Source organism: Euwallacea fornicatus, chromosome 1 (genome assembly GCF_040115645.1).
Source record: "Euwallacea fornicatus isolate EFF26 chromosome 1, ASM4011564v1, whole genome shotgun sequence".
NCBI classification, from domain to species: domain Eukaryota; kingdom Metazoa; phylum Arthropoda; class Insecta; order Coleoptera; family Curculionidae; genus Euwallacea; species Euwallacea fornicatus.
In genome coordinates this window covers 3,338,526-3,355,749 of record NC_089541.1, presented here as the reverse complement: position 1 = coordinate 3,355,749, position 17,224 = coordinate 3,338,526, and the positions used below count along the sequence as shown (strand labels likewise).

Genomic DNA, 17,224 nt, shown 5'->3' with positions numbered 1-17,224 from the left:
TGCACTTTTCCATTCAAGTAACGGCCAAAGACATCTTGAGATGTTGCCCTTATCTACCTATGCCTTTTTATGTTGAAATAAAAAAATTTCTGGCATACTAGAGCTATCTAGAAATGTCGATTTTTGCACATGTTTCTTACCCACCCTATCAAATGCCACTGGTAAACTTAAAACTCTATATTTCAACAAAAACTTCGTTAGATGGGCGGGAAAAAAGCGCACGACGTAGGTGAAACCCGTTTGTCCGTTTAAATATTCTGAGACCTAAAAATGACTCAAAAAATATATTGGCCCATTCCGGAACTCATGTTCTTTATAAATCTCTCGATTCAAGACTGATTTTATGATTTTATTTTGTATTTTTTATTACGCAATCTTATCAACTAATTTCAACACAAAGGAATCGACATGTGGTTTTACCAGAAATTCGTTACATGGGAGCGACGTTCTTTATCAAGAACGCTTCGTAGTACTAATGGGGGTTTCCCGACTTCCTCTCCGTTTCACACGCGAGAAATATCAAATTTAGAGTGAAATTTTGAAAAAATATATTTCACAGAGTTAAAAGTTAATTTCACAGAAATATAATGTCTCTTCGTACCAGATTTTGACCGGATGAGAGGTAAAAATCGCTCTTTCAAATTTTATTTCGATTTGGTTTAACTGTTCCGGCAATATTGTGTCGTTTACGTCCGGGCTTCCGAAGATGCACGATGGCTGGGCGACAAACCGGGATAGAGCTCAAATCTTTCACGACATGGCCCAATTTCGTTCGAGTTACGCAAAGTCTCCCCTTACCCCCAAATCCCCAAGTTAGCTCTTTGCTTATTTGACCACGTTTTGTGTCTTATATTATTTAAGTCCTGCAAATCTGTTCTGATGGTGAACGACGGATTTTTTTTCATCGTGGAGAAATGTGTTTTTGCAGTAAATTTTTAACAGGGCTGCGGCGCATTCACCAGTTAAGCAAGAAAAGCGCGCGTTCGCCATTGATTCGATAGCATTTTTTTTCTCATGCAATTTCTAGCTTTCGATTTACATTTGAGTCACTTTTGACTGGAATTGTAACTGAATACTACCAACAAACTACGACCGATAGACACCATCCATCTGGATCCGATAGAATTTCATTGGTCCGTTAATCTATTACATCAACATTAAAAGCCGCTAAATAATTATCCGATATAATTTAGCGCCGGTTCGTATATAGTGTGTTTATGAAACCAGCCGATAAATCAAGCGCTCGACTCGTTGGGCTAAAAGCCCCTCTCTCGTAAAATATATCGTTCCACGGCTAAAACGGAAAACTCGTCGCAACTCCGAAACTTCGATGTGATTAGGACGTTCCTACAGGACTCTACTTTCCTTTGTTTGGCTCGATATTGGGGAATTTCACTTGTTTGCTCACATTCACTGTACCTTATTTACCCTCAAATTGTCCAGTAATCTCTTTATTGTTGTTAACTCTAAAACACACTTTTAAACGATTTCCCTATTGCAGCGGGCACCCTTTAGGGCAAGCTTCTCCTCAATAGGGCTCCTGCTAAAACTCTCAAATCTTCTCCACGCTTTAATGGTTTCCCGGAAAGTGTAGGGGAAACACGATTTTTAAGAATTCGCCGGTGAAAGGCCTTAAGCAGAGATGATCTAATAAGCGATAGATTAACTCATGCAACAGTAGGTACTAATCAACAAAGTTGACACAACTCCCGACGTATAATAATCATAATAGTAATGATGAGAAAATACGGAACAACGCAATAAAACGAGGAAAGCTTGCGAGCATTACATTTTATGCTAAAGTACGTGACCAAAAGCCCAAATGGTTTTGACTTAATAACGTTATATACCGAGTTCAAAGAGCTTACGGATGTTGCCGTTGGACGCTTAATGGATGTCGGATTGTTGGGTTTATGGTCAAAGGTGGGTTTTGATGCGATATTGTGGGATCAGGTTTCAGGTTTCCAACAAAAAAAGTTCGTTCCTACATAAAAGCACCGAATTCTCTAAGTTTTAAAATTATCGAGTATTTAATTCAAGGGGCCATTACCTAATTTTCCTTTAACTGTGAAGGCAAGATAACTACTGACCATCTAGCTGACCCACTGACCTACTTGCTATTTAATACCCTGAAAAGCTTTAAACGAAATTGGTTTTAATGAAATCAAATTTATATGTCTTACTTTAATGAGTATTTGCAGAGTAGATGTAAAATACAAGAAGCAATGTCCAGTTGTCATGCAGATACCCACTTCGGTTGTGTAATCAGTAATACAGCTTTCCGCCTCTGGAGACTCATACACAAACCATCAGCGACATCGGAAATAAAACCGCATCCCAAAGCATAGGAAAAAATAGTGGAGACACGAGTTCCGGACAACGCCATTTTGTACCAGAGTCACGCATTAAATTAACAAAAATAAAAAAATATAAATCAAGAGGGTAATAGCTTTTTCTACCCTTATAGAAGGGCGTTATATGGCAGGGGAGAAAGAGAGCATAAACTCGGTTAAGGGTCTTTCCGGATCAAGATAGGGATGGGCGCTCTGTTATTTGCTTTGGTATTCTATTATGAGATAACTACTTGTTCTTTCAATCCTAAATAATCAAATTCAAGACAGAACTTTGCTCCGAAACTGAAACTAAGTCTTCGTCTCAGTTTTGTGTGAGCGTTCGAGGACCGGAATATCGCCCTTCAGGGCACATCTCTAGGGTGCAAACACGAGGCAGAGAGGTAAACGATTTTCATTTTACAGATGATTTTATCTGCTGTTATACGTCGGTTGTAAAAACATATAGGTATAGTTAATGCAGGAGTTCTTTGTAAGAGATATGCTTTCTCTTTGTAGATTTTTATATTCTTCAGTTATTTCCACAGGTAGTCGGTTAAACCTCTCTGACTAATTAAAAGACTACCACTGCCAAACTTTACTCGCCTCCTAATTGCATTTAGATGGAAAATTAATGTTTTGCAAGAAGCTGTATTTGTTTGTGTCCCCACCCAGTCTTAGATAATTCTAAACGTATCTATTTCCTCCTGTTACAGACAAATTACGAGCAATGACGCGTATAAAGTGCTTACAGCCTCTCGTACCAACGTGCAACACTCCTATTTTTAGCATTTTACTATAGCTCTTCTCGTAAGTGTGGTATCATTCACTCTCATTAACTGAATAACGCTTATAAATAGATTTTAAACAAAGATTAAGCTATTATGCACGATACAATTTATACATAATCACATGCATGTAAAAATAACAAAGAACGGAAACATAAACTAAAACGGTACGTACAGTCGTTTCTATAGGAGACACTACTGGGACCCAAACGAAGTCGTTTATATCAATGTCACGAATTTTAATGGTTTCTGGGGTCAATATCATCGGTACAACAGAACGAATTGGATACTGTAGTATTCATAAAACATAACTCATTTTCACTCATGAGGTTCTGGAACTAAACTCAAGAATTCCTCTAAATTAATTAAGGAGCCTTAGGTGCTTTAAAAGCTAAAAATTTTACATAATAAACAATTCCTTGTTTAAAACCACTCTCGACCTTTCCCATTGTCTTTTTCAGTATTTTCTACTCTAGTAACTGCAACATCTTGAAAATCTAGATTAGGTCACTGTAAGGATTTCCAAGCATTTCAACTGAATTTGTTCTGATTACGCAAAATCTCACTTTGTTATTTCCCAATATTTCTCGGAAACTTGTAAAAAAGATATTTTTCCATCTTTTTCAACTTTATTCTGGACATTCTCAAAATTCTTTTGAAAAACTGTTAAGGTTCCTACGAATGCTAATTTCGTACTGTTTATTTCCATTCTAAAATATGACTTCACTGTTCTAAGTATTTTTATCGAATTACTCAAGATTGATTCAGAAATCCAAAGGGAAATGAAAATGAAAGCTCTGGATAGTTTCAGATTTGGCTTGCAGCGTTTCTTTGGATTAATATATAGACATTTGGGATTGTCGAAACCCTGTATTGTGTAGGAATTAAATTTTTTTTTAAATTTCTCAGAATATTAATTTCTAAAATTATAATATCTAAGAAGGACATAAGAAAATCTTTATCTTTTCTTGCCGCACAATTTCTCCTTGCATTTACCATTTCTTAAAAATTTACAATACTTAAGAACTGTTGACATTAAAAAAGCTATTGGTATTTGGTTTCAATACTGGCCTATTTTTCCTTATGCTATATATATTTCTCAATTCCCTATTAGTATAGAGAAATTTTCAGAGGATACATTCTTTTTAATTTTGGAAATTAATTTTTTCAGTCAGGATGAGAAAACATAAGCAAAATTTCACATTTTCTCGACTCATAATTTCTCAATATTTTCGCTCCCGAATTGGTCAAGAAATTTTAGAAATCAAAGCATCTAAGAGAAGAATTTTATGGGGAAAATTACCAAATACTTGAGTAGTATTTAAGTATATTCAAAAATTGTCATTTGGTTTCACAACCATCGTTAATTTTTCCTTAATATCGTAATTTTTGGATTCTTCATGAATAGAGAGAAGCTTTGGAATGGGATTTTCAAAATGTTTGAGTATTGCACGAGATACCTAATAGTTTCGTCGAATTTCCCAGGTTAATAAGTTTTCTTAGTGGATTATTTAAGGATAACTTGAGAAAGGACTGACCTTCCCTTGAACCGCTATTTGTAAATATTTTTTGCTCTCAAATTATTCAGGACAAATTAACAAATTCAAACATTTGAGAGTCACGTCATGCAGGTGCAAATTATCCTTTTGCCGTTTCTTCAAACTGTAAAAATGACTGCCGTTTAGCTTCAATAGGCGTCAATTTTTCTCATATTTCTGGATTCTTCATTGATATAGAAAAAAGGAATTTCAAAAATGCTTGAGAAATTTTAGATCCTTGATCAGGCTTATTTCCGCGCCTTTCTCAATGTCAATTTTGATCTTCCTTTCACCCGTACCTGTATTCAGAAATTGACGGAAATCCAATGCATGAAAGCGTTTCATGCGTAGCAGACGTGTTTTTTACGTTTATGAGACGTAGTACCCTTTTTTCCATTTATTAAATATCGCTCTTTTCTTTCTGAATTTATTTCTCAAATGTCGAGGGAACAACCAACTAGGAAAGCTTGGAATTTCTCAAAATACTTGGCGAGGTTCCCTCGCTTTCCAAGATACCTTGGATCTGTCTGGATGCATCATGTATGACGTTTCCATATCTGCTCTGACTGTGATAAACTGCTCAGTATGCCAAGTTCAGGGAACATATTCGGGGATTCCGTTGTAGCAAATCTCAATACTACAAATTTAAATCGGTTACAAGGTTAGGCCAAGATCACACTGGCTACAAGTAAAACGCGAGCGCACTGTCAATTACCTCCGTCTAAGGGAGAAAGAGCGAGATAGACATCATTAAAACTTGTTATTGCACTGTTATAATTTTATTTGGCTCAAGTGGGAAATTCTACGGGAATTTTCTTCCGTTAATTATCTTTGTTGCTTATAGATGCAAAGCAGGAAGGAAGAAGTAGCTCGCATACAAAGAAAGGTGCCGTTTCGAGAGAATGTCTTACTTCAGTTTACCTTGCGAAGTATTTAATCGTCAAGGTAAACATTTAATTAATCGTTTCAGAAACTTTACGATTATTTAATTCAAGATTATTATGCACTAAACATTCCACCTTTAACTAAACCACTTAAAGCCAAAACGTCTTTACTCCCTATAGGCAATAAGAAGCCGCATTTACCTTTTGCTTAATAACACAACAAAACACTTGTTAAAAACAACTAAACGAACCATAGTACAATCTACAAAACTTTATTAAACAAATTGTGCTTATCTGGGATTATTAATAACCTTAACCTTAGATTGTGCACCACAGCAGAATCTGTTTACTGAGATACTTATTGGCACTGAACTTAGTTACTTACTCCTGTGTGTTAGATACAGTGGCGACCATAGAATTTAACTTCATTTTTACGTTTTTTGTTTGTTAATTTAATTCGTAATGCCGAGTTATTTTACTGAAATTGGAACGTATTGGGAAAATCTGGAAATACTGTAAGAATCCAAGTTTTCAAAGTATCGATGGGAATCCCGGAGCTTCTATTTTATAAGTTGGGGGATTCCTACCTCTTATGAAAATACTAAAGCAATCAGCGTATTTTAGGAACTGACAGAGAACGGATACTAAATTAAGAACGCTGTTGATTTCTCAGTTTAAGATATCTACTGGCGATACTTGTGCAAGATTCATAAGATTTAGATTCTGAGAACTAATTAAATAAAGAAAAAAACATCAGGAAAATAAAATAATTACATGTCAAAACTTGCCGGATTAATTAACTATTGATTTGAAGTCCTCTGGGACACCGTATAAAAATATTACAAGGGTAAACTGTTCTAAAATCACGATTTTTCATGCAATTAAGGATTTTAAAGAATGTGGAACCACACAATACTCACCACGCAAAAAGAAACCTCGAAAATCGGATCCTGAAACAGACAGACAAGTTGTCGAGAATCCATGAGATAATGGCGGATGAAATTCGGAAATAGATTTTTCCAAAAAATTGAGAAAATAAAAACTCCGTTATCCGTTCGAATAATTAGACGTCGTCTAAATGAAACCAATTTACATGGATGACTTGCGCGGAAAAAACCGATGATTAAAAAAAAATCGCAGGGTTAGAACGCAGTTTGCTAGGGACCATGAGGCATAGGCCTTGTCCCAACGGACATACGTTCTTTGGTCCGATGAAACAAAAATTAATCTGATAGAATCAGATCAGGAATAGAATTTTAAGTACATCACAAGCACAGTGAAACATGGAGGTGGATCGATTCAAGCTCGGGGTTGTTTTTCCTGGTCCGGAGCAGGCCCTGTTCATAAAATTGAGGATATTATGAATCAGATCCAATATAAGAATATTATGAAGACTGTAATGCTCCCGTACGCCGGAGAGAACTTGCCGGTAATTTAGAAACTTCAGCAAGACAACGACCCGAAGCATACGGCAGCTAACGTTCGTACTTGGTTCGACCAGAATTCTGTATCTCTTCTAAAACGGCCTTCCCGTAGTCCGGATCTTAATCCAATTGAAAATTGGTGAAACGATGTAAAGAACGCTTAGGCACAACAAAACATGAAAAATATTATCCAAATTTATTCGACGCTAGCAAGGGTAGTACTTTATTCCTGTGGAACGTTGTCCAGGCACTAATTAAGGTTGTGCCAAATCGTTTTTTTGGAAGTAGAAAAGACCAAAGGCTACGCGGCTCGTTATTAGTTATTTTAAGTTTTGTTTGTTTTTTAAATATTGTTATTTGTTAAAAAGCTTCGTTCTGAATTATATGTGCCAGGAGTTGTTGACTTTTTCATGAAAAAGGTTTATTTTTAGTTTTGATTGTTGCAATTTTCTTCAAATTTACATTGTTGACTTTTTTGCGGTCTAATAAATCGTCGTAAAAAAATCGTTTTGTTTTTTACAAAGTTAACTTCCAAGCAATCTTATTTTCTATTTTTTTTATATTTCGTTCTTTACCCTATGACCGCCACTGAACATACGAAAATTAGGCAAATCAGTTCAACGATGACGTATACCTTTTGACGTCATTACAAAGGGCTTAAAATAGATCCTTCTGACGAATATAACAACGTCACGGGAATGTGGGCAGACCAGCTCCCTCGCAATGGCGCTTCTTATGTACTTTTGACCTTTAACATAAACTGCTGCGAAATTGCCTTCGTAGGTATTAATTAAGTGACGTAATTGAAACGTTTACTTGAAAATCTGTTAGAGGGAACCGCAGTGTAATAATGCCTTTAATGGATGTTCGGTAATTAATAAAGTTTCCTATAAAGTCGAAAATTCGTGTGATATCTTTTGGTGCTCGTTACTTGCCGACGATTTGATGGAACGCAAGTGATCCCTAAGACTCACTACAGGGCAGAAACATTCTCGAATCCTTACAAGCGATTCTCCTAGGCCGTCCATTCTTCCGTGGGCTGTTTGAACCTCATGAACTCTATATCACTTCATTAATTTAGATCCAAACAAATTTAGCATTAATCCGGTTTCACATGGGTTTATAACAGAATTAAAAGCCCCCAAAGCTGAATTTGCAATATTAAATACGCCTGTAATACGTACACGTATGTGCGCTTTACTTTTAAAATATTGTGCAAATATGTAAATAAACTGTATAGTCAACAATAAATAACAATAACAAAATATTGTTTACCACCTAAATTATTGCAGGATTGGTAGATCCAACATGGGATTTCAAAATAATTTGAATAATATGCTATAACGCGAGTGAATTTCTATAAAATCTTGATATCTCAAAAAGTGTTATTTAAATGATTTTTCGCTTCTGGTTCTGTCCTTCGTCAATTTCCGAGAACCAGCCATGAACTTGATCGCGGATTTGAATTTGAAACAAACTATTGAATCCCAATGAAGTAGTTCGAAATTAACACCGTGGGACTTCTCCCAGGTACACCTTCTAAATAATTGTCACTATACACTCACACGAGGGCCCCAACTCGAATCAAATGCCCGAAGATAGGTAGCGCCTTGCTCGCGGAACAAATTCTGCAAGCCGCAGGAAACACTAATTCCGCCACATCACATTAGAATGGTTCGTAATGGCGATTCATTGATCATCAGTCAGCCTGTTTTATAGAACATCACATTTTCCTCATGTATTCTCGATTAGCCGAGAGTGTTTATACCGAAATTAGCATATGTAGATGTCTAAAGTACAAAAGTAATCGTTCCTGAAATAATATTATCAGTAATAAATAGCTCTTTCGAGCTATCTCAGGATCGTTACTTTGCGTTTTACGTATAAAGCAATTTAACAGGTACTTCTTCTGGTATATACCTGGGTCACTGTGCACCTAGACCAGGGCCCCAATTCGAAGCAAAACCCTGAAGATGGGAAGCACCCTGTTAGCGGAACAAATTCTACCAGTCGCAGGAAACAGTAATTCCGCCACATCACATTAGAATGGTTCGTGATGGCGATTTGTTGACCATCAGTCATCCTCACATTTCCTTCATATATTCTCGATTAGTCGAGGGTGTTGGTACCAAAATTAACATATGAAGGTGTTCCTGGTACAAAGTAATGATTCAAGAAGTAATATCATCAGTAGTAAATAGCTCTTTCAAGTTTTCTCAGGATCGTTAGTTTGCTCCTTGGTTTAGGTATAAAGTGAATTGCCTGACAAACGTGAGTAATTTGTACAAAATGGAACCGGTGCCTGGGCGACCTTGTAAATTCTCAAACCGTTAGAAAAGGCCATAATACCTACACAGCTGTAATTCACATTGTAAATTCATGCCGTGAAATAAGCTAACAGTAAATTGCTTTACTTTATAAGTCGCTTTGCTGCTCAAATCTATTTGAGCTTTTTCAGCTATGAGCTTTTGATGGATGGTCCGGTGAGATTAATGCGCTAACTCCAAGGGAAAATGGAAAATTCACTTTGCTCTCACTTATCAGCAGCGACTTGCTTGTTAGCGGCAAGAATTTTTTCCATGCCTGGTTATTTGAAGTGTTTTGCAGTCATCCTAGCAAATTCACGAACACTTGAAATGTTCTACTTTCTCTTTCTGACTTTCACCCTTGACGAGTCCAATTACAACATAATTAGATGCATTACGAACGGCAATAAATGCTAATAACGTAATGGTAATTGGAGTTTTTATTTGGACGTTCAAAATTAAAAATCTGGTTAATAGAGCAGCAAATTTAATTTTGCCCTCTAATTTCCTCGAGTAAAAACCAATTTACGGTTTAATAAAAGTATCTGCAAAAATGATACAGAACCCGAACCTGTTTGCACTTGATTCGGAACCATAAATTCGAACTGGTAGAGAAGCAATAAAGAGAGCCGCTTCTTATTTATTGTTGGGCATTCGCCAGAAATTAACGTTTTGCTTAGTAGACCGTTTTATAGTGGTTTATGATGCTTTAAAAGTCATAATTCTTGAGTTATTAACATTTTAAATGCATTTTGTCGGTATCCAATTATATGACACAATGGAGCGTCCAAGACATGGCTTATTATTGGGCAATGGCTGCGAGGGAAAAAATTTTAATAGAAAGCTTTTCGCGAAGATTTAGGTTAATATAATATGAATATTACGTTATACTAGGAAGTCTTAATCTTGACCATTTAAAACGGTGGTAATCGAGATTATGCTGAAATTAAGCTTTAGCAATAGAAAACTAAATAGTTAATTTAAAAAAACTAGTTCTGTCTACAGATCTTTCTGAAGAGACGTAGTGACGAAACACAGCCTCTCTATCGATTAATCACGTTGATGGAGAATGATATGATGAAGGAATGTGGTGAGGGCGAGAGGCATGTAAGTTTGTGCCACGTAGATCTCTCCCGGTTTTTTTTTTTTATGAGATCGCATTCTATTAATAAGAGGAGTCCTCTATCTTCACAGTAACCGATCATTACTGCCACCTCAATAAGAAAGTGAAACGAACATATCACTAGGTCTTGCTGGCCCGACAGCCCTTAAATCCAAGGTTAGTTAGTCCGAGTTTAAATTGATTTTCAATATTTCAACTCTGCTAGAGACGCTCCTGGTTGATTATTATATTTAACTTTAACGCCCTCGGTGGCAAAACGAGAAGTTGAGGATTTATTTCAATTCATAAGGACAAAGCTTCCCGTATCATCACTCCTCTTACAGACGCCCCTGATCTTCGATATTTCAATGGAAATACGTTGCCGGCATTCTCAGTAACGTTCCGAGCTAGAACGGATACATTTAGTGGCGTGGCAAAAGGCCCAGAATTATTTTATATATTTCTTCGAATCTCGAAACATGTACCATTCCTACTCAATTTTCTCCGAACAAAAACCCGAACCTACCCAAGATTTCTCGCTGCCACAAAACCATAACTTATGCTCATTAAAGTAGTTGATAGAAGTCGCGGATGCGGCCGAGATATAACTGTTCCCTCAGTACAGGAAGCCTAATTAACATCTTATACTTTATTCAATTAAAACTCACAATATACTGTAACACTTAATGGCTTTTTAAAGTTGCACCTAATTGCGCTCAAACGTAAATTGCCAATAAATAAAGCTCTTTTACAGGTTCTAACATGGGCAGATTACACGCGTTGGTCCTCAAAGTGCTTTTGGGTACCTGAAAGAATAAAGGCGAGGGAATTCTACCTCACAAGTCTTGCGAAAAGATACAAGGGCAAGAAATGATAATTATTAATTCGGTTTGAGGAGAGATGAATGAGCCTTTATACTCGGCGTAGCAAAAGTGATTGGTGTGGGGTGGAATGGTTTCATGGGCCCCGGGGGATGTTTCAATGCATTAATATACGGTATCATATTTAGTGAACAGATAAACACCTAAAGACCAAATAGCGTTTCTGGAACAAACACGCGTCTTTTATCCAAATTCTTTGCGTCCTTAAACTTTTGTTTGCAAACGACCCGGAAAACCTTCAAACTTTTATGGCGTTCAATCGACCACCGGCGCTAGGGCTGCTTTTGGATTTATTCCCTTCTCTGAGGTGTTCTCAGTTACTTAACACACGCAAGTGATTCACGAGACTTTGATGATGAATTAGGAAATGTACGGATACGTACCTTTTCGCTTGAGTGGCTACCACATATAATCCCCAAAGATGCGCGACTATAAACCAATTACAAAGCGAAATAGTCGTATAATAACCGTCAGAAAGTCGTCGAACAACCCCGTAACAGAACAGAAAATCGAAACTTACGGTCCTCGGAGTGTATCTCCCTCCCCGGTCGTGAATAAACTCGCACTGCACGTTTCAAATTCCCTAACTTCTTGTTCAATCGCCGCCCCCGGGGGTTGCCGCCGCCTCTTTGGGGGTTGAATGAGAATATGAATGTCTAAATTGGTTTCGTCGTAGTGGTTCGTTTCGACGCCAAACCGTATCGGCAGGTAGATGGGCTTGGACATCTCCCGTAAATAAGAGAGATCGGACCTACATATTCGTTTGCACCCGATGCTTTTCAGTGGTTTATCGTTTTTCTTCTTTTAATGGAAAAAGTATTTAATGGAGAACATTTGAGAGACACATTTAAATCTGGAGACCTCCGTGCATCTCCTCGAAGCGAACGACAGGGTGAAGCAGCAACGAGTCAAATTTATGGAATAAAAGTGTGAAATCGGCAACATCGCTTATATTATCATCATTGAATCGGGAAAATCTTATGCTCCCGTAACTAAATATCTTCAATTTGTATGGTTCTTAAGACATTAACCTCTTTCCATATTTTTGAATAAGTTTGTAGAAAAAACTAATCGCTTGTTGAAGAATGTCACAGGGAAACTCGTAAGTTAGGTGTGATAACTTGAGTTTTGATAGATCGGCTTTAGGGGCAACAAAGCATAAACGTACTAAATCTAATTATTTTGTGCGTAAACGTAAAGAGCGCACTAGTTTTTCGATTTTATTACATTTGGAGGTCCGTCAGTAGACTTGAACCATATTGGAAATGTTTCAGCTTGAGAGATTGTTCTTTTTTGATTTTTGTGATTTCATATTTGCATTAAATTAGAAGAAATGAAAAAGAACGATTAGCTATTTGTGCGGTTTTGGATCGGTGGATTCTTCAAACGTACGCCACTAGGACAGTAGCTGCGTTGACAAGGCGAGTCTTTGACTTATAAAAATCATAGTAAATCATCATGGACGTTCTTTAGGGTCAATTTTCTTCTTTCGTATTTTTTTTCAATTCACAGATTTGTCAAGAATATATGATGTCAAAAATCACAGGCGTCCTCAAAGATTTGTTTCTCGTTTTCTCTTTTTAACTGATAATTTGATTATCGAAGCTCCTGTCTCTTTGACAGCTGGAAATGAAACTCGACATAAATCATCAGTGACGTGGTTAAGGGGGTGCCTCACAGGAGGGTTAGGAAATTTTTGCCACTTTTGAAAGTTTGAGGTCTCGTAACTTTGGAACGTGTGGAACTAATCCCGATGCAGACCTGCATAATCTGTGTCGTAATATCTCTTCTTTTAATATAAGGGGCGTCATTATGATATCTAAGAACTGAACGTGCTTGCTCGAACGCATTTGAGTAAACTAATTTTAATTTTCCTCACATTTTCTCCTTTATGCTCTAAAATGATTTAGCTTTTACCATCTCTAACCGATGAGGGTCGGACACATCCTCATATACCTGTCGCAAAAACAGAGAAAACGTTGGCGTCTATCAAAACGAGAAAACCAACTCCCGTCCATATTATCTTTTGATGCGGAAAACTAAAACAGCTTTTATCTCGCTTTTTAATTTTCAAGAGCGGTCCTGCGCAAATTTGCATCGAGTGTACCCCGAATATGATGCGCTAAATTCAATTAATTTTCATGATACCTTTTTGATGTTAAAAGCTACTTGTTGCGGTGGCTGTTTTAATTTGCGGTGGCGTTTTCCCGTGTCCGCTTTATGTCAACGATATGGAGCTTTTTTGTTTGTATATGCCGCAAATTTCCAAATAAATACTTACCAGTATAGTCCAGAATGGAACCACCTAAAAAAAAAAAAAGAAATTGAAATATTGAGCTAATAAAAACGTGTGATAAATAAATAAACAAATAAACAAATAAATAAATAAATAAATGGTAATAGTGTTGTGTTCCTTTCTTGGCAATAAGGCGAACTTTAATTAGCAACAATATATTATCTAATTGCACCTTAATTACGCTGCTGGTGTCCTCTGTGACCAGACCCACGACCCTACACCGAAAAGGGAAAGCAAATTTACAAAAATATATATTAAATTCTCCTTCACGAGGCGATTCCTCGGCTTCTCGATATTTCAAAAGTTGATACCTCTATTCGTCCATTGTAATTGACTAACTGAAAAACCTACTTTCTTTGATTGAAACCTTGCTGAACACACACACGAACTAAAACTTTAAGGCTGCCGCAGGTAGAGGTGGTTCATGCGGGTACCGACCACGACGTACCGCTGCGACCTTGCCTAAAGCGGTTCTAAAGTAGCGAAATCGTACAACCATCATCAGAACCAAAGAGAAATAATTCGCATTAACGAAGAATACACAAGATTCGGGGACCCAAATCCGAACTTCTTGGCAGGTTTCTACGCGATTAGAACTCGTTTGGTTCGGACTCGTCTCCTTTCACTTATTAAACCACGAAGTGTGTTAATTTTTATCTGGGTTAAGTGGCAACTATGCGGTAAAACACTGCTTCCTGTTGTGTGAAATTTATTCTTACTGTAACAACAGATATAGGTGGTGATTGGCCAACATGCATTCCGTCTTCCTCTTAGTAGAAGACGAGATCTAACGGGTTAAGTTCAGTCCAATCAGCCTCGAACTTGGCTGCAAAGTTTTATTATGAACGTGAAATTTACAGGAAACTTGTGAGGAGGCTCCTTTCGTCGAGACTAGGAGCAGTTTTGACCTTTACTAAGAAAATACATATAAATTAAGCCATCCAGACCAAAATTGTGAGAGACTAAACTGCCATTGGACGCCTGGTACGCCATCGATTTGTTTCAAATTCGAAAGCCCTAAATGTACTCTCCAACTGTTGAAATTGGGAAACTTTCTACAAAAACCACGAGTGGAAAAAATTAAATTTTCGGAAATTCCTACTTATCCCTGGATTGTAACTACGCCAATTTATTCTGGATATTTCATGCCTTAAAACTATTCCGCTCTAAGCAGTTATTTTTTAAACTTCATTTGAAAATTATCAGAAGCACGTCAATGTTTTGTTGTTCTTTGCCTTTCGAACATGTATTTGCCAATGACTTCTGAATGATCTGAAATATATTCGAATTCACTTATCCGAAACCAGAGGCGTACCCTTAGCATGCTTTTTGGATGACTACTGAACACCTCAAACGCACAACGAACAAAGTTTTATTTCCAAAATTGTAGCTCCTATTGTAAATTCTAAATCTTAAGTAATTTTGGCCTTTTTCCTAGCTGTAACTGCCCTCGATACCTTAAAAATATTCGCATTCATTGACCTGAAAGCAGAGGCGTACTGAGCCTACCATCGAGGTTGTTATAGAGAGCCCTAAAACAGGGGATTTGACAAAAATTTATTTGAAAAATTGTAGCTCCCAAAACCAATTCTGCCTCCATATTTATTTTGGTTTAATTAGAGGCATTAGAATTGTTTCAAATAAGCTGAAAATTTTTCACGTTGATTCGTCTAAAAAACAGCGATGGACTGGGCACTCTTAAGGTGAAATCACGAAATGCTTTTAAGATAAACGTAAAAATAGAGATTTGGTTGGAGGCTTAATTTTGGAGTTGAAAGAAAACTTGGATTGGAACGAAACTCTCGTTTCGACTGGAACTGGTGAAAGTCAAACGTGTTTCTCATATAAGAATTGAAAAATCAAGTGAAAGGAAACCTGTATATTTGGGAACTGATGTTTAGACTTTGACCTGATCACTACCATGCATTTGCAAGTAATGTTCGAAGCTGAAACGTGGTATGTTCTAGGAAATAAGAATTGAACATAACGTGGCACATTACATCTCGCTTCGCATCCATTTGATCGAACAGATTAACAGAGATGAAGATCTGTGGCGTCATGATCAGCAGATACTTCCTAGAACTTATTTTCACGATGTTCAGGTTGAAAGGGAATTCGAAATTAAAATGAGCTCGAAAACTGTTCATGCTGAAAGGAACCTCGGGTTGGAAATAAATTCATGTTGAAAGTTATCCCGAAAGAAATCCCTGATGGACCTTGAAAAGGAAATGGGTTCTCTTGGTGCTCAAACCGAAAGGGAATTCGGGACTAAAGGAAACTGCGACTGGGATGAAATTCAGATTATCGTAGACATCTAGTTCTGATCGAGACATGCTCGAAGTGGAAGGAATCTGGAATTGAAAGGAAACTCTCGGAAAAAAGGGAGCTCGAGCTGAAAGGAAACTTTGATAAGACGTAAGAATTGAAACTGAGGGCAGTTATAACTTGGTTGTAAAGTTTGTGTCTTGCGTATTTTACTACATTTCTATTACATTTTCAAACATCCAAAATGATGTCAAAATATGAGAAACGGCGTTAACTCTGGGACAATTTGGTAAAATACATATTTCTGGAATTATCCGAGAATGAGTTTATGGTTCTTCTAATAAATCGATTATTGGGCTTAGTAACTACCTCAATTTTCGTTCATTTCCCGGCACATTAATAAGTCAATAAGATTTAATCAGAATATGTAGTATATCGAGACAAGGGCCCCTCGAAACCAAACCGAGTAGGCCGTAACGCAATAATCCCGACATGTAAACACGTGTGGCTCGGTGCCAGTGAAAAGGGTCGTCATCTGAGATAACTGTTTAGGGTTCAATAATCTAGCAAACCAAATGGAGAACTTCGAAGGGCCAAAGATGCAATATTCTTCTACGCAGAGACGGACTCAAGACATTCCTCCACCTGGGGTGGGACTTATAATGGCAAATAACGTGGAGAAACTAATGGCAAAACATAAACGGATATTAGCTACGCGTTTGAAATTTAATCAAAGTGCGAAATTAGTGTTTATAGATCGCAATATTGCGGCCATAATACGACTGCATTATTTCATAATTCATTGATGCATATTTGGCTTCGGACAGTTTGTTCGATAGCGATGGCTGGCGTCGAGTACTGAAAGTGATTTTGATCTAATTATGTTTCGGGGGTAACTGCGGGATTTCGCTGGTGTAATGATATGTGAAATGTGTTTGAATAAATCATAGTTCGGTTATATTTGTGTAAATTTGTGCGAGAAAGTCGGAACAGAGGAAAAGGGTGTAGATTTCAATGTTTGAAAATGACTGAGTGTTGAAAACACGGATGAAAACCGAGGAAACTGGAAACACACTAGTTAATTTTGTTGTTCTGGGAAATTTCCATCTAGAGAGAGCAATTAAAATATACAGTCTACAATAAAGAAATCAACAGCCTTGCTTCTCAAGAACAAATTAAATGGGATGCTCAGTACACCTCTGTTTTTACGGTAATGATAGCGAACAATCTTGACGTAATTAAGGACAGTTATAACCAGAATCGGGACAAAACTCAATAGGATGCGAAGCTCATTATTACAGTTCCAATTTTTCAAATAAACATGTATCAAACCCACTGCTTTGAGGCAATCAGCAACAACCCAAATCGGGTATTCACTATGACTGTGTTTTCGGACGATTTATAGTGGAT

The 17,224-nt window shown here is 37.1% G+C and overlaps 1 protein-coding gene across 6 annotated transcripts in view; it reads right to left on the bottom strand.

The window, feature by feature from the left end:
* The window catches only part of LOC136339510 (uncharacterized), a 49,942-nt gene that overhangs the window by 12,139 nt on the left and 20,579 nt on the right, over window positions 1–17,224 (bottom strand). The window contains exons 1-2 of one of the 6 annotated variants that reach the window (XM_066282868.1): window positions 13,901–13,971; window positions 13,535–13,558 (exon numbers count right to left, since the gene is read on the bottom strand). Coding sequence is in view for 1 of the 6 variants with exons in the window: in XM_066282833.1 (XP_066138930.1) it covers window positions 6,461–6,523 (63 nt within the window). In the remaining 5 variants the exon portion in view is untranslated. Of the gene's footprint in view, window positions 1–5,741; window positions 5,835–6,460; window positions 6,539–8,529; window positions 8,584–11,636; window positions 11,660–13,534; window positions 13,559–13,900; window positions 13,972–17,224 lie in introns of those variants that run through there. The other 5 variants (XM_066282842.1, XM_066282892.1, XM_066282901.1 and 2 more) reach the window with 5 other exon arrangements.